We start from the raw sequence: 25,554 nt of genomic DNA on the forward strand, positions 1-25,554 counted from the left end.
GTTGTGGCTCACGGGCTTAGTTGCTCCACGGCATGTGGGATCTTCCCGGACCAGTGATCACACCCGTGTCCCCTGCATTGGCAGGCAGATTCTTAACCACTGTGCCACCCGGTAAGTCCCTGAAAACTTTATTTTTTTTTTTTGGTTGTGTTGGGTCTTCGTTGCTGTGTGCGGGCTTTCTCTAGTTGTGGCAAGCGGGGACTACTCTTCACTGCAGTGCACAGGCTTCTCATTGCAGTGGCTTCTCTTGCTGCAGAGCACGGGCTCTAGGTGCGTGGGCTTCAGTGGTTGCAGCATGTGGGCTCAGTAGTTGTGGCTCACTCACGGACTCTAGAGCACAGGCTCAGTAGTTGTGGCGCACGGGCTTAGTTGCTCCACGGCATGTGGGACCTTCCCGGACCAGGGACCGAACCCATGTCCCCTGCACTGGCAGGCGGATTCTTAACCACTGCACCACCAGGGAAGTCCCTACATTTACATCTTGAGTTTTTCTATCTGGTATGAGGGAATGTTCTAATCTACTTGTTTTACATGTGGCTGTCCAGCTTTCCCAGTACCACTCGTTGAAGAGACCAATAATGTTTTGCTAGTTATATTTTCCCTAATATATACAAAAAAATAAAAATAAAAACATAGCCAGTAAAGGAAAACATATTTGCCCATGTACTTCATCAAATTATCTCATGAACTACCCAATCATAGTGCTCCCACACCTAGGGAAGCAGTTTTTCCTCTACACTTATACACATACTTCCTTTTTTTTAATCTAATGCATCCCCATGTAGAAATTTCCCTGGAATTATCACTAGTTATCTTATCTCTTCATAAGGAAAATCATCTTCTAGAGATACCTGACCCTTACTTATCAAAATCAGGTTTTGGAAAGTAAAGCAAAAAATTAAGAAATAATTTTTTGTGGGCCAAGTTAATTTGGGAAGCCCTGGATAGTGTGAGAAAGTGGAACAGCCATGACAAAGCCAAGACTAAGGAATTAGCATAAATAAAGGTTTTATTGGTCAGTCTGGGTGAGTGACATACTGACATACCCCCAATTCACTGTTCCACACACCCAAGGTGCTGACGTGGCAGGAGGAGAACTAAGCCCATTGCTGGTGAGCAAAGGGTGGGAGGCGAAAAGAACCTAAAGGCCTCTGAGGGTTAACAAGGCTACCGGGACCGGAACCAACGTCCTAGGAACAAATCCAGGATGGAAAAGGCATCATCCAGGGATGGAGGTGTTGGTGATTCTGGACCTAAGGAAGAAAGTGATACACAGAGGCTAAATGAAAGAGACTAGACAGGGGCAAAGGAGAATAATAATGTTAAAGGGTAGGAGGATTAAGGGTTTCCCTTTCCCGAGGAATTAAGAAATGGATCCCTTTGATTCATACTCTTTACTTACCATCTCTAGGAGAGCCACCTGCTTCTTGATGGGTTACTGTGGTCTCTTTCCGGCCCTCACTGTCCACCACAGTCCGGCGCTCCTCTACTGTCTACAAGGAGAAGCCCCCACCATATCCCTAACATCACTAAAGGTGAGTTAACTGATTTCTTTACATAGGTCTCCCTTTCCAGAACATTCTCTGACCATAGTTCCCTTTACCCGTCTCTCCCAACTCACCCCATCTGGCTTAGTGATCTTAGTCACAGAGATGCTCTTGAAATAGGATTTGGGCTGGGGCTGCAGAACTGGGCCAAGGCCCTCCTCGGAAACCTGGGTATCAAGATCTAGAAGGGCAGAGAGAGGAAAGAGGAAAGAAGGAGTCCAAGGGAAAGAAGGGAACAAGTGTAGCCGGAAGAAATTTCAGGGAGGGAGAACAAAGGGCTGGTAAATGTCCTTTCCCTCCAAACTCACCATTGTCCTCTCTGGCTCTAGAATGGGGGGTCACAGGCCACGTATCATCAAACTGCAGAAGAAGCCAAAGTAGGTCAAATGACACCTTTCAATCAAATTTGAGGGGGTCACAGAACCCAAACTATTTCCAAGTTCCAAAACTACTTTTCCTCAGCAGAAATAATCCCAGCCAGGATAGCTTTATTTACTTATACCTTCCACCTTCCTACCTGTTTTATGTATCCCTCTACCAAAAAGCATTCCTCAACTGATACTTTTCTGTCCTCCCTCAAGAAATCTGCTTTGTCCAAGAATCATTTAGACCAATTTTTTTAAACAAAAAGCAGAACTCACATTTCCCCCCAAAGAAAATCCTACAAGAAGCTTAATACAGAAAACATATAAATACACCAAGTGGAGGGCCTAGGACTCCAACCCAAGACTGTTAAGATTCCAACAAGGTTTCCAGTCTTTGCAGTCAGTTTTCTCCACAGGCTCCCACTTCAGGCCCAGATGTACTCACCCTATGAAAAGGTCTCTGGGAGCCCCAGCCTGGTGCTGGTTTGGAGGATTCAGTTCTTGCGTCACTCTCCAAGGCCCCACGAAAGATCCTAGGCTGGTGACTATCTGGATACTTAAGCATTGAGTCCCGAAGCGTCTGTCCTTCCTGCCGTCTCTCACCAGGTGTCTCTGACTCAGGACCTGGAAGTTCTGCAGAAAGGTGGCAGGTGGATGCTGGGGACTTGGACTCTTTTAAATCTCCTTGAAATCATCAGTTTTCTCACACTTCCCAACCCCCAACTACTCTCTGCAGGTTCCTTTTTTCACCCACCGACCCAGCAGAAACCACAGGTTCTCCCCCGGGGCATCCACACACCAGGAGGGCGGGAAGGCAAGGTCCAGGCCCCCATCTCGCTGAAGATGTTATTGAAATCCCGTACTAGGTCATCAAAGCCGAAGTTATCGTGGAAACGCATCCCTCCTCCTGGGCTGAAGCTGAAGCCGAAGCCAAATTCCTCGGGGGGCTGGGGACCCTCAAATCTCGAGCTCCCACGGCCCCACGTGGCTCCTTCTTCTTCCTCATCATCTTCATCTTCATCGCGAGTCATCCCTCCAAAAAAGGGATCTCTGTGGCTAGGGGTGGAGGCAGATCGGCCACCAAGATTTCAGCACTACTTAAACCATAAAATCAGCTAATGGGTGACAAAGTGAGACAAGAGTTGCGATCTAGGAAGCTGAATTGAGGGTTAAGAGGACTGGCCATCGGGTTTATTTTGTTTTTATCAAAGTCAGCCCTCACCTCGCGGCTCCCCCAAACGCTTCCGCTCGGCTTTTCTTCACTGTTCCCCAGCCCCTCCCTTCTCTCCCAAGGTCCTGCTCACTTGCTCACTGTTCTCTTCCCCAAAGCCCTATTGTCTTCCCCACCCGCGCCCCTGTTGCATCACCCCAGACTGGAGAAAGGTTTAAGCGGCTGTTTTCTCTCCTCTTAACGACTGCCCTGGTTACTGTCGCGGGGTGAGCGCTCAATGTTGACTTCCGTTCTCTCCGCAGGAATTGAAAGAGTAGGGAAAGGGATGTTTTTCCAAAAATAGGGTGTCAAGGGTCAAGCTCACCTCAGAGGATCCCGCCCCACCTTCTCTGGCCCGGACCCGCTCTCACCTCCGAGGTCCAGAAAAGCCGAAAAAGCCCCGAAAGAGGTCAAAGAGGCTCATTCCCGCAGTGGGACTCGAACTTTCGAACCCCACAGCTGGGGGTAGCCAGAGCTACGCTGACGGAAATTGAGCGAAGCGTCAGACCACGCTACCGGAAAGCAAGCCTGCGATCGGACACTGTCGTAAAACGACCGTAAGCCGGACTGGGTGGGGGGGGGGCAGGGCGGACGGGCCTATCACGTTCCAAAGGCTTTCTCTTTTACTGTTTCCTGTGAAGGGAGCGGGCGTACTGAATTTTCATTTTACAACGATCACCTGCCTCCTAAGGCAATTCTCCTTCCTGCCGATCAACCCGCTCCAACAGGGTGTTTCGAGGGTTTGACACTGGATGGCACCGGAGGCAGCCGCCAGAGGGCAGCCCACCCGCACAAATGAACCGGACCGAGACCCACCCTCACCGCCGGCTCACCAACCCATGGACGACCAGTCTTCCTTCTAAACCCACCTCGCCCCTTTCCTCCGTCCAGTTTGTTTCTTGACTGATACAAATAAAGTCTAATATTAATTAGAGGGATGGACAAAATGTTGCATTAAGCTTCTTCTAGTAGTGACTTCCCCAGAGTTGAGTAAAAGATAAAAACAGAGGAACGCATGGATTTAACTCCATCTCTCCAGCTATTAAGGATTTTGTCATAACTATACGGGAGTCTCCTAATTCTTTCAGGCAGGGTCTGCAACCACCAGGATAAAGACTTTGTAAGAGAGCAAGGGAAATCTATTGAAGTGTCTTGGGAGAGAATCTGGGGCTGTAAGTATCCTCTTTTTCGGGTCACTGACTTTAAAAGCCTCCCCCTCCCTGTACCCCCACCTCCATCCCAACCCTGGCCTTGCTCTAGACTCCTTTTCAAGGGGTTGGATATTAGCTACTTGAAGTGAAAGCACTCAAGAAGTAAGAACTACTGCTTCAGTTTTGCTAGCCAACAGTGCATGTTGCCCTCATTTCTTTCCAGTTCATTTGCCTGGATCCATCTAAATTACACTTTGATTCTACAAAGCCATTTCTTTCAACTCCTGCTTAACCCTTTCCCTTTCCACCCAATATCTGCTATCCCTTCACTGCCTAAAATCTGCTGTAGATCTGGAGGAAATGAAGATTTGCAGTGATTCTTTCCAGGCACCACGCTGTGTAATTCTTAGGGGAGGGGGGGAAGGGAATGCCCTCAAGGGCAAGATACTAGCACATTAAGGTCAGAGGAGTTCTTAAAGGGCGAAGATTTCATTTTATTCCACTGCCTTCGGGGCCTGCTAGAGAAGGCCCAGTTGGTACAGTAATACTTATTCATCAAGCTGGTCATCGACGAGACTGAGGATATCCTAGACGGAGCAAGAATGGGCAGAGGCTGAAGGTAGAGGTTTTCTTTTTATATATACAAGACACATTAATCCATTAAATTTGAGGACACAGTACAAAAAAAAAAAAAAAACACTTCAACTAATTCATCTGACAATGCTGTTCATATTCATGACGCCATTTTTTTGTTGTTGTTGTTTTGTTTCCTAATAATAAAGGAGGAGACTTAGGGCTGTTGGGCTGATATATATTTGGGGGTCCCCCCTCCCTACCTCACCCACACACCACCAGGGTGAACAGGAGGAGGAGAAGGGAGGGCAGGGCCCACAGCAAAGTTTCATAATCTTGAATGCAAGGGGGGAGGAGGAGAGGAAAGGAAGAAAAAAAAGGAGAAAATACAAATCCTATAATACATACAACAGAGTGGGGATGGTATGGGAATGGGACAGACATGAAGCTGAGGCATGGGATGGGCCGCTGGGGGTGGGGGCAGTGGAACCCCCCCACATTCCTTTCTCTCTTTGATGCTGTTTCCATAGTTGCCAGGCTGAGAAGCCCTCTCAGAAGATGGGACCGGGAGAAGAGAGTCAGGGCCTCAGTTGGCCCCCCAGCTGTAGCTGTTGTAGGCAGACTTGTTGGTCTGGGGCTTCTGCGGGATGGAGCTGGTCTGGCTACGTTGCCCGCTGCCCGTCTGCAGGGGAATGGGAGGGTGAATGGGGAGGAAAAAGATGTCTAGTTAGTGGGACAAATTTATGACATCTTCAGGTGGAAATCTGGAAATTGTTTTACTCTCCCATTCCCCTTGCTTAGAAACTACTCTGAAGCTTACTTCTTAACCATAGGAAATTTGTTTTATACAGCAGTTAGAGCACCTCTGACAAGTAAAAAAACACTTTAAAACTTTAAATAAGGGAAAGATGAAAAGAGGGTGGGATACTTTGAGAGACAAGATAGTGCATCAGTTCTACTAATTTTCAATTTCACCTCCTCACCCCCCAAACCCACCATCCCCTGATCCGAGGAAAGGCTACTCTCTAGAGAGAATTATAGCCTCTTGGAGATGAGTGATCACAAGGTGATTTCACTTTCACTGATCCCCATGAATGCCTCAATTTGGACATCTGTCTTTGAGAGCAAGGCAGCCCTTATTCTAGCTCCGCAACCACCTATGAGGAAGGGGGAGAGGTCACCTGCACCACCCCAGGGCTCCCCACCCCTACCACACATCACATCTGCGAGCCCATTTCAGGAAAGGTAAGAGAGACAGTCTGAGGCCCCAGGCTCCAGATGCTGCCCCAAGAATCCTTTCCATTCCAGTAACCAAGTGTTTCAAGAGTCGGGGAAGGGTAGAAAGAAAAAGACACTGAGGAGAGGAGGACAAGAGGAACGGGAGGCCAGAGAGCTCAGCAAGGTGTTTGTGTTTGTGTATCCCGATTTGTGACCGTGCAATCTTTTCTCTTCAAGTTCCCTGAGACTGTGGAGGTGAAATGGGGACTGAAAAGGAGTGGGTTCAAGCATATCATCATTCAGTTTCATTACCTGCTCCTCCTGCTGGCGCTGGCAACAGAGAATCATCTGCAAATATGGTAGCTGAGGCAGAACCAGGATATATGGAAAATAAAGGGACAAACTTTGACAATAGAACTCCACCATTAGAAGGGAAAGCTATAATGTCAGGGAAGGGGGAAGGCTGGGAGAGGTAAGAGGGGAGGTGTGACCCAGGTCTGATAGGATGAGGACAACTGTGCTATGGGAAGAGGTGGAGGAGAAAGGCACCAAAGGAACTGGGCAAAAAAGGTTTCAATCTGGCCTCTTCTCTGACATCTCCTTTGCCGGCCACTCGTGTTGTGTGCGCTTGTGTCTGTATGTGCTGTGTGCCCATGGCTGGCGCTGGGGAGGACTGGGTGAAGGTGGTGGTGAGGAAGGGTAAGAAAAGGAAAGGGGAGGTAGTTTTAGGGTATAGGAAGGAAAAGGAAGGGAAAGGAAAGAGGGGGAAGGGCTATTACCTGGCCATCCTGCTGCAGGTGATGGTGAAGGATCTGGGAGTGCGGTTGCTGATGGGGGGTCAGAATGTGCATAAAGGGGGCAGGTGGGTAGGCAGCAGCTGTGGCCGGATTGATGGGCCCCCCACTTCCTAGGGCTGAAGGCAAGTTGAAGGAGGCAGCAGGAGTACCGGAATGAAAACCTTGTTTCTCAAAGGACTGCTATCCAGGAGAATGGGAGGAGAGAGAGTAAAAGGGATCAGCAAACTAATCCTCAGAATTTCTGAACCCAAGATCCCCCACCCTCAGAAAGCAGCATGGTGTCAGAGAATGAATGCTGCACCTGAAGTCAGACATTCAGGTCTTAGCCTCAGCTCTACCCTTTAACAGCTGTGTGAACCTGAGAAAATTAATCTCTCAGCCTCATTTTCTCTTAACATGAATCAGGGATGCTATTAACCTCTCAGTTGTAAGGACCAAATGAGAGAATAGATGTGACAGCACTTCATAAATTCTAACATCATTCATGAACACAGTGAAATCTGCTAACTACTCTTAGCACAAATAGCGATACCCCTGGAGTTGGGTAAAAATTAGAACTCCTTGGATATTTCAAAAGAAATGAATACACACTGAGGTTTCTTGAGTGTTAATGGTCTTGGCCATGAAAGACTCCACCATAACTCCTAATACTTTACATCAAGCTTTTACTTATTTATGGTGTGTGTTGGGGGGAGCAACACAATACAAATCTGTGGATAATTCAGATGCCTCACTTTAGCTACTGGGTTGTGTCCTCTCCTACTGTTTATAGATATACTTACAAAAAGAATGGAAAGAACTAGTTTCCCTTCATTCCATATGTGTTCTCTCGGAAACTTATGAAAAGGTTGGGAGTGGGTATGTAAAGGGCCAGGACAGTTGCACAGTAAATCACATGACATATCACAACAATTTACCACACTGCAGCTTCCTGTAACATTTTTCTTGCTTTTTCCCAGAGGGCTAAATTTAAACTTCTTCAAGAAACTGAGGTTTAGAGACACTCATTTTCTAGTAGAATGGATTTCCTGACACCTCTCTTAGGGTTGTTCTTGTCCACTGTATTTTTTCCCCCTTTGGCCGCGCCACTCAGCTTGCGGGATCTTAGTTCCACGACCAGGGACTGAACCCGGGCCATGGCAATGAGAGCGCCAAGTCCTAACCACTGGAAAGCCAGGGAATTCCCATGTTCACTGTACTTCTATCATTCCAACTCCACCTCCTCTATGTCATCTCTTTTTCCACTTCTATCCAGAGCCAGGCACCTACCTGGGTTTTGGAGTACACAGAACCCGAGATATCTGGCACGCCTGTGTTACTGGAGGTGACTGATACACCTGGGGGAGGAGGAAACAGACAGGAGGATTAGCTCAGCTAGCTGCCTGGCCCCATCCCTGGGAGATGATGTGTGTAGCCCTTCTAGCTATAGCACTGCAAGGGAATTTTGGTCTGTTTTTCCAGCTTCATGTCAGTCCTGAGGGATAAGAGTTCACGACACAAAAGCTCCCTAGGTTCTCCTGCCCTTTCCAGATGTGTACTGAGTATTTATGTGAGAGGGAGGTGTGTTGTATTGGGGAGGACTAAGGAATATAGCCAAACCTCACTAGCATATGGTTTTCAAAACACTTCTCTGTGCCAAAGCCCAACAGGATTGTATTAAACTTTTAACGTCCATTTCAAATCAACTGACCCCAACTCCACTCAGTTCTGCAGTGCTGCTCCTGAACGGGTTCAAAATCCATGCCTCCACAGCATAAGGTAAGTATGAGAGGAGCACTCCTATTCAACCCCCAAGAGCACTTTCATTCTCAGTTTACTTAGTCCAGCTTCCCCAGAGTCTTGGCAATTCTACGCTACAGACTTATGATTTAAAGAGCTGGCGCAAAGGCTAATTTCCATTTGCTCAGTTTAAGCCAAAGCATGGAGAGGGGTAAGGAAGGTAGATAGGGGTAGGCTCTCTCCTACAGCCTAGGTGGAACACAAAAATCCAACTGTCATTCTAGTTTACAACTTCAGCTTTTCCATGAGTTAAAAGCTCTAATCCATACTCCAGCAACTTGCATATGTTTCCTGTTGAAAACCTCCCTACCACCAACTACAATTCTAAGGAAACCGCAATAGTACAATTCTCCATTTTGATTTGTACTCCTTAAACTGAAATACACATACTGTACCTCCTAGGGTATGGGGCAATAAGTTAAGGATAGGAAAAAGCCATCAGGTAAAATAACCCAGCAACTTACTTGAGAAACTGTATACCAATATTGAAGGAAAAGTAACTCAAATTTAACTAGGAATTTAGAGCATCCTTTCTAAAGATCTGTTAGTTTTCAGGAAGTGAGATAAAATGAAACCTCAGAAAAACTTTGCATTTCAGTTTATGTCTTTGGATCGTTCTCCTCTGCTGTTAGGAGCACTTTGTTCAGAGTTTTTTGGAAGCACTAAACTGACCAAATCACAAATGAGGAATTCTCCATTCACCCACAATTCAACAGCAATCTCTCTTCAAACTCCAGAACCCAAATCCTCTCTAGACCAAGGCAGCCTTCAAAAGCTAAGCCCACCTTGGACAGCCACTTTAGAATCTTCCCAGTAGAAGTGGCATCTTACCCTGGAGAACCCTCCCACATCACAAGTCCAGATAGTTCTAGGGAGGAGCAAACACCAACTAGGAAAAGAACACAACTACAGAAACCAAGCATGAGAAAATACTTCCCCATCTCCAAAGTATCAACTCTACACTTTAAAGGCACTGAAGAAAAAGGGGACAATACAGGAACTAACGGAATAGTTTTTTCCCTTCCCTTTGCAAGCCCCAGGTGCCCATTTGGCAAATCACTGGTAATAGGCATAACTTTAAGAACAGGAGTTCATTTATGGAAAAAGCTAAGCTAATGAGGAGGTTTGTGTGGAAGGGTTGAGAGTAAGGTGTGACAGGATATAAATGGAACATTTTTGAGGGAAACCAGAAGAGACAATGATCTTTACTGCAAAGGCTCAAACAGCTTGCTGACACCACTTGGTCATCCCATACATAATGGGAGAAATGGCCGACTCTCAAGCCGGGTGGTAGGGAGGAATTTAGTTCCAATGTGCCCCTACCTGGTCTCATCCTTTCCAGAGGGTGGATTAGCTAAAAAACAGCTTCTAGTCTAGAGGCCTTAATTGGCCTGTTGGTTGAAACAACTGGAAATGCTGGAAAAAAGAGAATACTTTGTGTAGTAGCCCTAAATGGCCTCAGTGTAAGCACCTGAGACCCTAGAATATAATGGGCATTGGTTTCCCTACCTATCATTCACCAGTAATTAGCAATCTCCTCAGACTACGGAGTTTTCTTGCTTTCCTTCCAACAGTCAACACCCCCTGGTTACCCCCACTCCCAAGCAGTGCTGATCATACAAACACAATGTGGATGGCCAGGAGGAGAAACAAGAACCAATCTCTCCCAGCATGGCAGCCCCTGGGAAAGCTGATCACACTCACAGTACAAAATTACTCCAGAGGGCTGGGAACAAATACAAAGAAAGTGAAGTACCTGGGTTTCCAATTAACCAAGGACAGGGTTCTCACTGTCCAAGTTAACTCTATGAATGAAGGGCTGATGGTGTACCAGTTGGATTGAGAGGGGATGAGAATTTCCATAGTCAAGGAGATGTCTAACCAAATCTCTCCCACACATTCTTAGCTACACCCACAAGTGCAAAACGACTAATAATCCACAATCCCTGAAAAGCCATCGAGGAACTAAGAACAATGTTCCAGGCTAGAACAGTTTCCACAGCCTGAGTCATCAACTAGCTGGTCACTAATGACTTTATCTGATCTCAATCAGCCACTTGGCCCTTGGGAACCAGATGTGGGAATTAAGCCTTGGAAGATACTTTCCTAACAACAGCTCTGAACACCATCTCTTCAGCCTTTCACAATGACATGACACGAACTTTTTTGTCCTTTCTCCTCTGCTTATGTCAGAGACAAGGGGAAGATCTAAATGGAAAAGTGAAGAGCTATAATAAGTATGGCGAATCGGGCATTTTCTACAAATAGCTTTCTTGACTAACCAATCAACAGGCTGGGAACTGAGGCCACTTCCCCTCCCCCACCTTAATAAAATCACCATACTGAAAAGTTAACAGTTCTTTGGCTATGCTGGGGTTTGATTGAAAAGGCCACCCTCCACCCTTCATCCACAGCACAACATTGGCTCCTAGTGTCCAGAAAGACATGCACGGAAAGAACGCCAGAGTTAGCTAAAGAAATACCACAGTTTATTGAAGACTACAAATATTTTGTTACAAGTTGGAACTACATGCCTTCCAGAAATCAAAAGCAACAGCAGGTGTGTGCATTGATGCTTCGGAGGAGGTGCTGCACCGCTTGAATTCGAAATGGGTAAGACAGGGTCAGACACATGGGGGAGAGGGAAATGGGGGAAGGGCAAGTTCAAAAGCCCAGAAGGTATCCACCAACTCATTTCCCCAAGCCACGCAGGCCATGGCCACAGCTCAGCAGGCTCTCCTCAGTGGTCTGGTTTCTGAAACAAGACTTCAGTGCAAATTTACACACACACACAAAACACAGCCCCCAGCCTTGGGCCAAATTAGCTCTCTGCCGTCCAGAAATGCTTGTAAGGGGGTGGATATTTTCTTCCTAAAAGGAATCAAATACATAAAAATAAATGAATTTAGAGGTTGATGAGGAATGGGATGACAAGAGCCCTCTGTGGGGTTGGGAACTGGGGATTCTTAAAGGGCTGTTATAGGAGGTCTCTGAAATCTTAAGGGAAGTAAGAAGCTAGGATTTCCAAAATCAGTTATGCCATTTTCTTCTATAACCAATCATCTACCTCTTCAAATTCTTGAACCTGGTCCAGCTAAGACCTAAATCTAATATTCTTGGAATAGGGCCACTCCAAGACAAAAGCTTATAATCCTCCCCACCAAAGACTAGGGTGGACCTGCTCAGTGAGAGGGGGGCCCTAGGCACAAGGAGTCTGGGCATTATTAAATCTCAATGGGGTCTCTCAGGATTTCTTTAGTTTAAATCTTGACCCACTCTAAGTCATACAACACAGTTCAAAGCTCCACCTGTTAGATCCCAGACCCACTGCCCTTTTGCTCAGCTCAGTTTCCCAATAATTGAAAACCTTGGGCAATTTTAACCACCTGGAGCCCATACAAGGGTGAAGAACACAGATGTAGCTCCATCCGAATCACCATGTAACCATAACTAAGAATTTTAAAGGACAACCCTCAACTCCAACCCCAAGCAATGGCAACCACCTCCTCCCCATACACATCTACAAGGCACTGAAAAAAGTAGATGGAATTGTTTTATTCAAAGACTCTTACTCCCTGTCCTCCAAAAATGGAGAGTAGGTGTCAGGTACGGGAGCAGGGGATAGGCTAATATCTTTGAGGTCAGCACCCATTCAGAGGATTCCCGTATTTCCCTCCCTGCCATCAGAGGTGCAAATGGACTTTGCAAGAGACCAGCCATACAAATGAAGGAACCTAAAGGTCCAACTCTCCCTCTATTGAGTATTCATGCCCTACTCCTTTCTCTCCACATCTTAGGCCCTCTAGATAGGCGATAAAAAGGGGCCACATGAGAAAAGCAGTACTACAAAGAGATTTAAGCCAAAGCTACCACAGCATGCTAGCTAAGAACCCATTTAACTCTTCTATTCAGTGAATATATCCCCTATTGTACTACCAGTACCTTAAATGTTAACAATTGCCTCCACTGACATCTCAGTAAAATCTGGGGGCCCTCTGCTTCCCACCCAAAGTTTAGGCCAGCCAACATATTCTAACAGCCAACTCGTGAGCCAGGGCATTCCCGTCATGAGTAGTGAATATACATTCTAGTATTAAGCTCCTCTGTTGGTGCTGCTCAGACAGACACCCAAGTCAGGCAGACATTAACAATCATACATGGAGCAGCAGCACACCCTCATCAACCCTGTTTTCTCAAGCACCAGATCTTCCTCCCTGAAACTCATTTAATGACATCCCACAGACACCAATGACAGCCAGGGTCAAGGTGAGCTTACCAGTGTTGTATCCATGAGACCCATATCCACTTGGCTGTTGGAAAGGGGTGGCTGATGCATTCACACTGACATTCACACCATGCTGCTTGGAAGAGGTAGGAGCCACCTGAAGAGCAATAGGCCAGAACTACAGTGAAATGGCAGCAAAGTACCATTCAACCGACCCGTCCTACTCCAGAGACTGGGCATTCAGATGGCTACCCACTCTGATGTATGCTGTCCACAGTTTACTTAGCAAAATGGGTTCAGGGAATGAATGAGAGTCTGAGGGAAGCAAAGCTGTACATTCCCCTTTTAGCTAATTCTACGAATGGGTAATTCCTTACCCCAATCCCAGCCCCACTCCCTCTCCCAGGCCAGAAAGAGGCCAGAGGTGGAAACTGTTCCTCTTCATTCATTATTAAAAAGTCATCTTAAAAAAAAAAAAGTCATCTAGCCTTCAAAGCAGCTAGCATAGTGTCCAGGGCTAGGACTCTTCACCACAAGTAAAGACCAAGCCCAAGTACTTACAGGGAACACAGCAGGCCCATACTGGAAGGTGCTGGGGAGGCCCGGAACCCCTGTGTAGTATGGCAGGCTGGTGTAACTGTAGCCAGGAGGCAGCGCCGGGTTCAGGAATGTCTGCTGCGTGGTATGGTGAGTCTGTGTCTGGTTCTGCTGGGGCTGGGCCAAGGTTGTGGCCGGGGCCGGGGAGGAGGCATCCCCACGGCCGAACTTTGTGAGGTCACCTGTGACACGAGAGGCTAAATGTATCTGCCACTTTCACCCCCCAACACCAATGCAGAATTTCCTCTTCTGGTTTCACATGATTCCAGGAGAGCCTTCAGAGACTATTAAAGTCCAATGCTTTGAATTCCATTTCTTTGCGGCTCCATTTAGCACTGCTCAGTACACAATCTGCACAGTGCTAGTCAAGGACTAATGTTGCATGACTATGCAATACTGTGGCAGAAACCAGCTCCCAGAATAAAGCTCCTGTATGATTTCCCTGCCCACCTGTTTTCTTTCATCTCTTCCCCACCCCACCCCCTCCTTTCCTTCTCTGCTTCCCCTCCAAGGGGAAAACTCCATGCTGGACTTGAAAAACAATGCTAGGTCAGGGAAAATGACAGGGCAATAAGGTCAACAATAGGTCAGGCCCTGGCCTAGCAAGGCAATGAGACTGCCACATGAGTAAGGAACAGGAGCAGAGATGAGTAGAGGAAGGTCAGTTCAACCACAGTACTTCCTGGAAAAAGCTAGAGAATAGCTGAGAAGTCAACACATCATCCGGAGTCACAGGGAGACAACAGAAAGTGGGATGAGAAGCCAAGCTGCTACATGCTCATCTTCAGCAGGATTCTGAATCTACCAACCCTGATTTACCACATCCATTTTGTACTTCTGTCAAAGATCTTAATTAAGGTGAGAACTGGACCCCTTCCTTCTACTAATCAGGTTTCTGCCACCAAGGCCAACACAACCTCCCTATCCCAATCCTACCAGAATAAGGGTTGCTGGCCAGGCTACCATCCCTCCCAGTCAGCGGAGTGGTGGGTGTGGGAAATGGGATGCTGTAGTAATCCTGAAAGAGAGAGAGAAAAGAGCAGAGACTCAATGCCACTCATTCCCAGAAGTGAGGACATGTCATTCAGGGTGAGAAGCAAGAGAATGTTGGAGTACTGCAATTTATCCAGCCATTGATTAAGCTGGCTTGAACTGGCACAAACTCCATATTACTCTTACATACACTGTCCCCCCTGCCTGGCCATGGGGACAGTCAGGCAAGGTCTACAAGTATGCCCACCAGGAAACACTTCAAGTCCATCAGCACCAATAATATTCTCAAACCTCTAGATATTATCCCTCATAGTCTACTACTACTGAGAAAACAGATCTTCCTTCTGGAATTCATCAAAGTGTTTGAGACATACAGGAAGCATCCCAAGAGCTCCACAGTACTCTGAGCTTTATAACAGGTTAAAATGTGTTTACTTCAAAGATGTCACAACTCTGATTAAAAAAAAAAAAAAATTACCTTCTGTTAGAACCACTCTCGAAGTACATTCTAATATATCTTAAAGTATGTGTATGGAGGTATGGCTTGAGAAAGAGCCAAGTCTGTGACTTATCAACTGAACATTTGGAATAATCCAAACATTAATTTTAAGATCACTTTCTTTTTCTAAGCTCTACAACCATATACTCACCAATGGAAATCTTGTCTGAAGCATCTGCAAGTCATCATAACCATATACTTGTGGCTGAAAGATACAAACATGTAACAATATTAATGAGGACTGGTCATGATGGTAGCAAACCAAGGAGCTAAGAGACAAGATAAATCAACATTCATCCTCATTCTTAAGAAGAAGAGGACATGAATTATTTCCTTCATTTTCTTTAAGAAAGAAGTGAAATACAAAGAGATTACATGATTCATGAAAGGTCTTGAAGCTTTCCTTGAGCTACACAGTGATTCAACTAGGCTGGCCTCTGGGTAGCAGTAGGGTACGCACAAGTCATACATATATAGCCTGCTTTATTCTACCTGTCTTTGCCTCCTTTGCCCTTCAAAATATGGCTTAAAATTTATCTCCTTCAGAAAGGATTCGCATTTTACTCTACTCTTTAATGTTTGGGTACTAAGGTAGTGTGTTAGCTATTAAAAAAGTGCTAATGGATGTTTCATATGTATGATATTCTTCTAGACTCTCCGAAGGCAAAAACAAGTTTTTGGTTTTTTTAAAATTTTTATTGGAGTATAGTTGATTTACGATGTTGTGTTAGTTTCAGGTGTACAGCAAAGTGGATCAGTTATACATATATATCCACTCTTTTTAGATTCTTTTCCCATATAGGCCATTACAGAGTATTGAGTAGAGTTCCCTGTGCTACATGGTAGGTCCTTATTAGTTATCTGTTTTATATACAGTAGTGTGTATATGTCAATCCCAATCTTCCAATTTATCCCTCCCCCCCACCCCCGCTCTAATCCCCTGGTAAACATAAGTTTGAAAAACAGACGTTTAAAAAAATTTTTTTTATTAAATATCCTTCATCTTAATAGGCACTGAATACACGAAGCTGATACAAGACACAGCAGAGCAAAAGGCTACTACTGTCAGTCACCTATTCTCAGATAGCCCCAGACTAAGTCAGGGAACTCTACTCTGACTATGTCAGAGCCAGCATAGACCCCCAGAAATTAGGAATCTATCCAACTAGAGAAAATAATTCCCTAAGAAATAGAAAGGGATTCCAGTTAGACACTCTGGCCTTTGGCTTCTGAGGCCCAGAAATTGTGTTTCACCCGAGAAAATACACAGTAGAGGACCTGGTCTAGGTTTAGTCCTTCCTCTCTAAAAAATTATTTTTTCCCAAAACTACAAAGATTAAAAACTTGTTTGCTTACATGTGACAACCACTCACTTATTATTTAATTATATTCTTCCATCTGAAGCCATAGCCATAAAGAATAGCCATACCACCTTCCTCTTTTGGAGAAGATCCTTCAGTCTCACTTACCGGGTAGGCATGTAACAGCCCTGGAGCCATAATATATGGATTAGGCAACAACGGCGGGACCCCAGGAGGGAGGTTGGGAGGAGCTTTTCCTGAAAGAGAAATTATATTTTTATCTTGTCACACTATTACTTTGCTCATTCATACCAAAGGAATGCAATTCATCTTCTATGCAGGGCTACCTGAAGTTGTAGCAACTGAGCTTCGAGTGGAGGCTGTGACGGTAGAGTTGCTGCCTAGGCTGAGGCCCAAGCTACTGCCACTATTGAGACTGGAAGAGACACTGACCACTGGGGGAGGTGCAGAGACTGTGCTGGATGTGGTGGAGAAAGTGCTGGAGGAAGAATGAAGATTCGCCTCACTCTCCACGCTTGTGTGCTTCAAAAAGGCGGTGCAGTGGAAGAGAGGAGGAGGAAACAGTGATTAGTATAACAGGTCAGGAAAGACAATCCCTTCTGTTGATTATATCACACCAACTTCTCAATTAAAAAGGCTGAGGCAGGGTATTAGGGTGCTCTCTGCCAAAGTAATTAGAAGAAGTTACTAAATACTGCCTGGCTACACATTCCCCAACATTCATCTGGTAAGGATGGTAACAACAGACCCACTGCACATTATCACCCTGTTCAGAAAGGCAACAGAGCGAGTGGGGACAAACTCCCTAGAAACGAACACTGACTAGCCAATGAGGAGACAAAAGATAGTTTAGGTCTGAAAAATATATCACAGTCTTCTCTCCCACATTCTTCTTCACTAGGCCAGCACAACAGACAAGTTCACAAGCTAGAAAGAAGTACAAGTTCTAATGAATTTAAACCTGAAATAGTACACTTGAGGAAAGAGAGATTCCTGAGAAAGCCTTAACCCTTATTACCTTGCCCCAGGCTTTTGACAAACCATACACCTTTGCCCAAAACAGTTCCTCCTGAAGTTAGTTTTCTTCCTTACCATCTCAGCTTAATTCCACAAATTGTTATAAAATCACAACAGTGAAATTAATTCTTTGGCCAAAAGCTCTCATCTGGCCTCTACTTTCATAGGATGCCCAGACTCAAACTGATTATTTTCAGGACTCATGTTTGCCATACCCCAGACCAATGAATGAAAATGGCTGTACCAGTTAGAAAGGGATGTTCTTACAGAATTTATCATAGCATACAAAGTCCCACCCAATTAAGTGTTAAAAAAAAAAAAAGTCATATATTCAAAAAAGTCACTTCCAGGGCTTTGAGAATTGGCCCACAGCTCTGCAATATTTCTGGATTCTTCTGCCTCTCTCGGCTTCAAACATCCTTTTTACTCCTTTCCTGCAACTTCAGATGAATTATCACTTTGCCACCTCATGAAGAAATTTTCAAGACTCCCTTCTTGGGAGACTCTTACAGTTGGATAGTTGTTTAAGTGTAAACAAGACCATACTTCCTCTTTTACAGCATCACACTTACCAAAAGAGTGGATGTCGAAGTGCGCCCAGAAGATGTTGATGACGAAAGGGTATTCTGCTGAGTAGATAACGTGCTGTAAGGTAAAAGAGGTTGCCATTAGCCATAGGGCTATGGTTACCTGACCTGGAGCTTCAGTCAAGAACACAGGCCAGGGCTTCCCTGGTGGCGCAGTGGTTTAGAGTCCGCCTGCCAATGCAGGGGACGCGGGTTCGTGCCCCGGTCCGGGAGGATCCCACATGCTGCGGAGCAGCTGGGTCCGTGAACCATGGCCACTGAGCCTGTGCTCCGCAACAGGAGAGGCCACAGCAGTGAGAGGCCCACGTACCGCAAAAAAAAAAAAAGAACACAGGCCAGACACAGAGAACTGACTTGTGGTTGCCGGCAGGCGGGGTGGGGAGGGATAGAGTGGGAGTTTTGGGTTAGCAGATGCAAACTAGTATATATAGAATGGATGAACAAGGTCCTACCGTATAGCACATAGAAATATATTCAATATCCTGTGAGATAAACCATAATGGAAAAAAATATAAAAAAGAAAATATGTATAACTGAATCACTTTGCTGTACAGCAGAAATTAACACAACATTGTAAATCAACTATACATCAATTGAAAAAAAAAGAACATAGGCAAAGAAGGCATAATATGGGACCAAGGAGATCCTGAGATCATATGGTAAACACAATGGCCAGCCAAGAGTAGTGAGCAGTTAAAGCAAGAATGGGTGTTGAAAAAGGGAAAAAGCCTCCTCTGTCTTTACTTCCCATAGCTTTTAGGTTACCCACTTAGCTAATGTGGTCTCTGCTAGGCAGAGAGGACAAGATAGAACCAGAGAGCTCTGTTATTACTACTCACCAACCCAAACCTCCATCCTCACCCCAAATCACCTGCTGTGTTGTGTGGTGGTACTATTTGGAATCTCCTCATTGTGGCTCAAGCCACCCAAGGAAGATGAGTGCTGATTGGTTGTTGTCAGTAAGGAAGCTGCAGATACCGTTTCACTGAGAGGGGGGATGCTAGAAGTGGAAGGTGAGTCAGATTTCACTGCAGAGCCTGTAGCACCTGGAAATAAAGAAAGGAATTCACCTCATCAGAGGAAGTTATTAAGAGGTGACGACAGCCCTAGGCTGTCCCAAAGACAAGAGTGTGAGTTATTTAGTAATGGACCACTAACATTTAGGTACAATCTTTTCCTTTTTTTTTAATTCCAAGCATTTCACAGCACTGATCTCATTTGTCCAATAAAGAGAACCCAGAGGATTATCACTGTTACAAGACAGAGAACCTGAAACTTACGATAGTTTGAGATTAAACAGCAAGGTAGAAAAAACCAAGCTGAGACTATACCAGAAGTTTTGATCATTGAGGCAGGGCTCTTTTCACAACAATCTACGAAATGCAAAAATATTTAAAGGGGAGTAAAAACACTACAACTGAGAGGAAAAAGCCTGGAGAACACTCACCTTCAACAGATTGCGTGGTCTGTAACTGCGTGGCCTGCACAGAACTGAAGCCATTCTGGTAAAAAAAAAAAGAGGAATAAGAAACAGACAAACTCAAGTGAATAGGTCAAGTTAGCACATTGACTCAGCTTAACTTCTCTCAACCAATTTCTTTCAGAGAAATTCTACAATGAAAGGATTAACATAATGTATACTACCCAAACAAAGTAAAAACAACAAAAATTTAAAAACAACAATAGTAAGATATACCAACCCTGTGTGACCCAGGGCAACAGAAGGCAATGCCCAAACTGCTGAAGAGATCCCAAACCCCAAACAGACATAGGAAAGGTCCAAATCCAGTGATCCCTGGGGGAGGATGTGGGAGTATGACAGTTCAGCCAAACCACCTATTCTGCTGGCTGCACCTGACAGTCACTCCACATTGCCTCTAGCATATGCTGTCCCCCTCACCAAGCCAAGACATAGCAAGGTGAGGTCTACTGATATGCACCCACAGAAGGCTGGCAATCAGATCTTCCAAGAAGAGAAAACAGGTAATTGAGACTGATTCTACTAAAGAGAATGAATCTTTAGTGCAAAGAGAATGATCTTCTGGCTCTGAGTCTCCAAGGTTAGTGAAGAGAACTTTTATTTCACCAACCACAAAAATGTGGTTCAGCTTCTCAATCAGCACTTCAGAGGTGTCTTAGCACCATTTGTCAAGAAGTAAAACACTAATATTTCAGAGATTTTGCCCACTATTCTCCTAACCAATGCCCAGGGGCTCATGAAGCCAATACCTTTGCCTGAGTCAAGTCCTTTTGGGGTGATGAAGAGATGGAGCTGGGGTACCGCCGAGTCTGTGTGGATCTCTGTTCATATAGAGGGCCCTGAGCATTATTTTGGGAGGTATAGGTTGTCGACTGAATTGGGCCACTCTGATAACCGGACTCCTGACTCTGGTTAGATGAAATTGTGGATGAAGATTCACTGTGGGGAATGGAGAAGGAAAATCTGAGAGAGACGAATAGAGCAGATCCACTGATACTAAAACAGTGGAGATCCACTACTTGTGTAAGTTGATTACAATCAAAAAGAAAAATTCCAGCAACAAATAAAAGAAACTGCCGCAATTTTCTCCTGAGAACAGTAGGAATTTCCACATCCTATAGAGCCAGGGATCTAAGCTAAGAATCCAGTTTAAAAACATTTTCAACTCTTAAAGGAAGAGAAAAATTTCTTGTTCCCTTACATGCTGCTGTTATTAGAAAAAGAGGCTAAAAGTCAGTAGAAAGGATATACTACTCTTGGTCCCTTTGATACCATCATAACATGAACCCTAAACATGGGAAAAATCACCTCTTGCTCATGTTCATTTTAAGGAATTCTGAGCTCCTGGCCCTCTCAAAAACCCTATGAAGTAAAATTCTCTTGAAAGGAACTTTTAAAATATTCATATGCATTAACAGCAATTATGATTCAACAGAGCTAGGCTGGGGCAAGACATCTCTATTTTTAAATTCTAAGGATTGAAAAAAATTCCTCCAGGGTTTTCTACTGCTTAAGATGGCCTTCCCTGATAGCTATCAGAAGAGGCAGGGACGGTTCTACTGGAAAGGTTTCTTTTACTTGTGTAATGTATTAATGTCACCTCCTTCCTAGGAGTTCAAAGCTACACCCTTCGTAGGCTTAAGTCCACACCAAGGGGCTAAAAGTGTCAAACACATTTTTAGCTGTGGTAGAGGCCAAGGTACTGTTAAAGGTGGGGTACATGTCTCTAGGAACTGTGCCTGGACATTCTAGAAGTGCCCAAGGGATACATTTCTGTTTAGAGTTAGGAAAAACCTAGTAACAATATTTTAAAATGCTCAACAAAATGCTAAAATTGGCTACTTTTCTCTCACTCAATCAGAGGCTTGGCCTGTCCAGAGTTCTAGGAATCAGCAGGAGATTTAGAAAAACTGGTAAATGTCTGATAAAAGAAGTCTTATGACGGCTGTTTCCTCTACCTGGCCGTGCTGGTATAGAGGCTACTTGGAGCCTGGCTTGAAGAGGCGCTCGTGGTGGGGGTGGACTCATAATCAGAAAGGACAGGCTCTGACCCAAACTGCAACGCCCCAAACTGCAGATTTAGCCCTGAGATATCTGCCGAGCCAGGCATCTCCACAGCCAGAGCAGGAATCTGTAAAGAAGATAAAGTAATGGTTTACTATAAGCTTACTGTAAGACTAATAAAAAACTTCTGCTTTAAACCTCCAAATTACACCCTTACAATCTCAATTCTCAAATCCCACACCCCTTTGCCCTAAAATAATATCTATCTAAAAGTTCAAATATACCTTAGAAGTCAAGGAGGCTTTTTTCTTCTGCTGTTTCAGTTTTTGCTGAGCCGGCTGAGGGCTGGACGATTGGTTGTCTGAAGACCCAGGAGACATTTGTGGAGCCGAGGTGGATTTGCTTGGCAGAGGAGAAGACGGGGGTGGAGGTGCAGCAGTGGAGGTAGCCACTGCAGGTGGCTTCTCCTGAAGGAACACCTCCATCATGGTTGAAGATGGGGTGAAAGCCTGGCGCTTTGTAAAGGGGCTGTGCACTGTTGAATCATTTGGGTTCTTCAAATCTGCACGAGGAAATCCAATAAGCATGAGGCCAGAGGTGTTCGTGAACCTCAAGAAAATGCTATTATCCTGCTCTAGAGCCATGAACTAGGCCCCCAGGAATCAGAAACTCATATAAACAGGTCCTCTTTTAAGATTTAATCTCATTTCTATAGGTGGCAATCATTGGATTTTATTTGTTAAGCAGAACCTAATGAAATCAAAACTATTATCCTGCCTATGTAAGAAAGGAATTCAGGAATTGTCCATGTTTAAAGTGTAAGGTCCTAAAATGGAAAAGCCCAAAGGCAGTATGATGTTTTCAAATACTACAGATAAACCTAGGGAAAACCCAAAACATCCTCAGGTCAACAGAAGACTGCAAATGTGTACAGGGCTAAATTTGATGAAAGAGATATAGAGATATACAGCTGCAACTTATGTATTTAATTATTACTCCCCAGCTTTCTGAACTGAGCCTATCTCACCAGGGGAAATCACTGTGGGAAAAGAGCCAGTTGGCTGCCCTTCTTCTCACTTCAGAACACATTCTCTACCCCTACTCCTGCTAGCCTCCTGGCAGTAATGCTCCAATGCTTAAAGAATTCAAATCACTTTCCATATTTCTCACCATACTGCACCAGCGATGGGGATTGTGTGGTGGAGCCCATGTCCCAAGAGGAGGTGGTGGTGGTTCCAGATTGAGAATGCTGAGCTGCCAACTGAGCCAGGGCCTGAGCAGTCTTGAATTGCTCCAAGAACTGGGAGCCTGTGGTGCTGCTGCCTTTAGCTTCACCGACATCACCAAATCCTTTCCCTAACATGCTCACCTGTAGATCAACACAGAGATTAGAGGAATCCACATCCAAGCAACTTTGTTCAACTACTCAAAAAACAAACAAACAAACAAAAACAAAACACTTATCCCTGTTAAGAGCCAGTACAGATAAGACAAGTAAAGAATGTCCAGGGGCTTCCCTGGTGGTGCAGTGGTTAAGAATCCGCCTGCCAATGCAGGGGACACAGATTCAAGCTGTGGTCGAGGAAGATCCCACATGCCGCGGAGCAACTAAGCCTGTGCGCACAACTACTGAGCCTGAGCTCTAGACCCTGTGAGCCACAACTACCGAGCCCGCGTGCCACAACTACTGAAGCCCACGCGCCTAGAGCCCGTGCTCTGCAACAAGAGAAGCCACCACAGTGAGAAGCCCGTGCACCACAACAAAGAGTAGCCCCCACTCGCCGAACCTGGAGAAAGCCTATGCACAGCAATGAAGACCCAACACAGCCAAAACTAAAAACTAAATAAATTTTTTTTTAAAAATGTCACAAAATAGAATAGTCCATTACAGCATAAGCTCTGGACTCAGACTGTCTACATTCAAATCCTGGTTAAATAATTGTGGAAAAATTACTTGTAATTGGTCTGTACCTCATTTTCCTCATCTGAAAATAGGAATAAAAGTAGTACCTCATAAAGGTGTAGGAAGATTAAACAAGATTAAAGCATTTAATATGTGCATGGAACATAACAAGCAGTCAAAAAAATAAGAGCCAGGGCTTCCCTGGTGGCGCAGTGGTTGAGAGTCCGCCTGCCGATGCAGGGGACACGGGTTTGTGCCCCGGTCTGGGAAGATCCCACATGCCGCAGAGCGGCTGGGCCTGTGAGCCATGGCCGCTGAGCCTGCACGTCCGGAGCCTGTGCTCTGCAACGGGAGAGGCCACAACAATGAGAGGCCCGTGTACCACAAAAAAAAAAAAAAAAAAAAAAAAAAAAATAAGAGCCATTAAAATTTATACCATTACCATCACTTTCCCCTCCTTCCTTCTCAGGGACTCCTTTAATGACTGGAGGGGTTTTCTCCCCTTTGAATTTTTAAATCAACTAATACTTGATTATTAAGCTAACATGAAGGTGATATAAAATTTCACTTTAGGCGCTTCCCTGGTGGCACAGTGGTTGAGAGTCTGCCTGCCAATGCAGGGGACACGGGTTCGTGCCCCGGTCCAGGAAGATGCCACATGCCACAGAGCGGCTGGGCCCGTGAGCCATGGCCACTGAGCCTGAGCGTCTGGAGCCTTTGCTCCACAACAGGAGAGGCCACAACAGTGAGAGGCCCGTGTACCGCAAAAAAAAAAAAAAATTCACTTCAGCCATTAAAGTCTTTGCCCCTTCCACTGAACAGCTCAAAAGGAACAAAAACAACTAACTGAGCTTCATCTCAATGTTTCTAATAACTAGCATAGAGACAAAGAAGCAAAGTCAAGGAGCTATCTCAACTTCTGCATTAAATGATCAAGTAATGAGTCAATCTGATTTTATTGTTTTCTGTGTATATCCAAGTTCTACAGGGTAATCGTGATGACAAAACAAAATTTACTCTTAATGCTTTTGGGGGATTTTCTCTATTCCCTACTACCAAGTAAAACTACCAGCCTAGACCAGAAGATTAACCATGTGGCCTTGACTATTCTAAAGAACCTCCAAGGAGATTTAGTCTAGTCTCTCTTAGGTTCTTACTTAAGCACATCATGATCTTCAATTAAGCGGTGCTTATACAAAACCCATCTGTCCAACCCAACGTAAGACTTTTTTTTCCACTTCAGTCTGTATCCCAAGACTATACAAACAAGTACAAAAACACTGGAAATCTAGTTGAAAGTACAGGATTGCGGCAGAGAGATGATCCCGCACAGCATGATTACCAAATATTCTGCAAGCGTGAAACACTGAAGGTATAGAAAATTACCTAACATTCATATATTATAATGGGGAAGGGCTCCTATATTACTTACATCTATTAAATTTTAAGGGAAATTAATCCTCTAACCTCTGTCCTCAATGGAAAAGAACTACATTAAATAGCATACTGATTAACGCAGGTAATGAGAAAAAATAGCACTCATGTTTAGTTTCACATATCACATGACACACATTAAACAGAATGTTAAAGTGGAAGTATACTGAAAACTTATTTTTGATATGAGAATTTGGATTTAGGTGTAAATCTTCAACTCCAGACATTAAAGGCAATTAAAAGTGACACAGAGCACTTAACCCATTTTCCAGTCATATATCTTAGGTGTTGGTAGTTATTTTCTGATCTTCATTACATCTTCCTACGACCTTTGTCCCATTTTGTTTCTTCCTTCTTTTCCTTTTTAGTCCCAACACTCCTCTCCCTTCTCTGCCACCTTTTCTCTCCTGTGACCACTCATACATGGCAGAATATCAACCACCAAATTATTAACACAAAAAACTATTTTAAGACAACAGTTAAAAACTAACAGAGTGGGACTTCCCTGGTGGCACAGTGGTCAAGAATCCGCATACCAATGCAGGAGACACCGGTTCGATCCCTGGTCCAGGAAGATCCCATGTGCCGTGGAGCAACTAAGCCCGTGAGCCACGACTACTGAGCCCTTGTGCCACAACTCCTGAAGCCCGCGCGCCTAGAGCCCGTGCTCCACAACAAGAGAAACCACTGCAATGAGAAGCATGAGCACCACAACAAAGAGTATCGCCTGCTCGCCGCAACGAGAGAAAGCTTGTGCGCAGCGATGAAGACCCAACACAGCCAAAAATAAATAAATTATTTTTTTAAAAACCTAACAGCTCTGGATTAGAGGCTGACTTAGCAGTTTTACAGC

General features: G+C 44.9%; 2 protein-coding genes, 1 long non-coding RNA gene and 2 other non-coding genes across 38 annotated transcripts in view; 1 reads left to right on the top strand and 4 right to left on the bottom strand.

Annotated features, from left to right (window-relative positions):
* Positions 1-991: 991 nt before the first annotated feature.
* HAX1 (HCLS1 associated protein X-1) lies at positions 992-3,770 on the bottom strand. Of its 3 annotated transcripts, none has more exons than XM_004330551.4 (7): positions 3,494-3,770; positions 2,712-2,968; positions 2,358-2,545; positions 1,856-1,907; positions 1,622-1,728; positions 1,403-1,493; positions 992-1,253 (listed from the first exon to the last, which is right to left on the bottom strand). In XM_004330551.4, exons 1-7 carry the CDS (start codon positions 3,544-3,546, stop codon positions 1,168-1,170), a joined length of 834 nt encoding a protein of 277 aa, XP_004330599.1. In that variant the 5' UTR covers positions 3,547-3,770; the 3' UTR covers positions 992-1,167. The 3 variants fall into 3 exon arrangements, with proteins under 3 accessions (XP_004330599.1, XP_073663180.1, XP_019775069.1); XM_073807079.1 differs by having other exon boundaries at positions 2,712-3,027; positions 3,448-3,603; XM_019919510.3 differs by having other exon boundaries at positions 3,448-3,588.
* Positions 3,565-5,239, top strand: LOC141279127 (uncharacterized). Its single transcript, XR_012332930.1, has 2 exons — positions 3,565-3,679; positions 3,764-5,239. It is a non-coding gene; the product is annotated as an uncharacterized lncRNA (long non-coding RNA).
* UBAP2L (ubiquitin associated protein 2 like) overlaps positions 4,744-25,554 on the bottom strand; it is a 42,866-nt gene continuing 22,055 nt past the window's right edge. For 7 of the 32 annotated variants that reach the window (XM_033858148.2, XM_033858153.2, XM_033858192.2 and 4 more), the window contains 17 exons: positions 22,535-22,733; positions 21,649-21,926; positions 21,319-21,491; positions 20,110-20,299; positions 19,328-19,382; positions 18,752-18,926; positions 17,866-17,938; positions 16,603-16,798; positions 16,424-16,512; positions 15,106-15,159; positions 14,399-14,480; positions 13,427-13,644; positions 12,917-13,022; positions 8,131-8,198; positions 6,844-7,041; positions 6,377-6,427; positions 4,894-5,528 (listed from right to left, as the gene is read on the bottom strand). In XM_033858148.2, the coding sequence (XP_033714039.1) occupies positions 5,433-5,528; positions 6,377-6,427; positions 6,844-7,041; positions 8,131-8,198; positions 12,917-13,022; positions 13,427-13,644; positions 14,399-14,480; positions 15,106-15,159; positions 16,424-16,512; positions 16,603-16,798; positions 17,866-17,938; positions 18,752-18,926; positions 19,328-19,382; positions 20,110-20,299; positions 21,319-21,491; positions 21,649-21,926; positions 22,535-22,733 (2,301 nt within the window). In that variant the 3' untranslated portion in view covers positions 4,894-5,432. Of the gene's footprint in view, positions 4,861-4,893; positions 5,529-6,376; positions 6,428-6,843; positions 7,042-8,130; positions 8,199-9,963; positions 10,849-11,107; positions 11,512-12,916; positions 13,023-13,426; positions 13,645-14,398; positions 14,481-15,105; positions 15,160-16,423; positions 16,513-16,602; positions 16,799-17,865; positions 17,939-18,751; positions 18,927-19,327; positions 19,383-20,109; positions 20,300-21,318; positions 21,492-21,648; positions 21,927-22,534; positions 22,734-25,554 lie in introns of those variants that run through there. The other 25 variants (XM_033858256.2, XM_033858191.2, XM_033858176.2 and 22 more) reach the window with 14 other exon arrangements.
* LOC117309944 (small nucleolar RNA SNORA58) lies at positions 14,565-14,700 on the bottom strand. Its single transcript, XR_004524221.1, has one exon. It is a non-coding gene; the product is annotated as a small nucleolar RNA SNORA58 (small nucleolar RNA).
* LOC117309949 (small nucleolar RNA SNORA58) lies at positions 19,684-19,820 on the bottom strand. Its single transcript, XR_004524222.1, has one exon. It is a non-coding gene; the product is annotated as a small nucleolar RNA SNORA58 (small nucleolar RNA).

Source organism: Tursiops truncatus, chromosome 1 (genome assembly GCF_011762595.2).
Source record: "Tursiops truncatus isolate mTurTru1 chromosome 1, mTurTru1.mat.Y, whole genome shotgun sequence".
NCBI lineage: Eukaryota > Metazoa > Chordata > Mammalia > Artiodactyla > Delphinidae > Tursiops > Tursiops truncatus.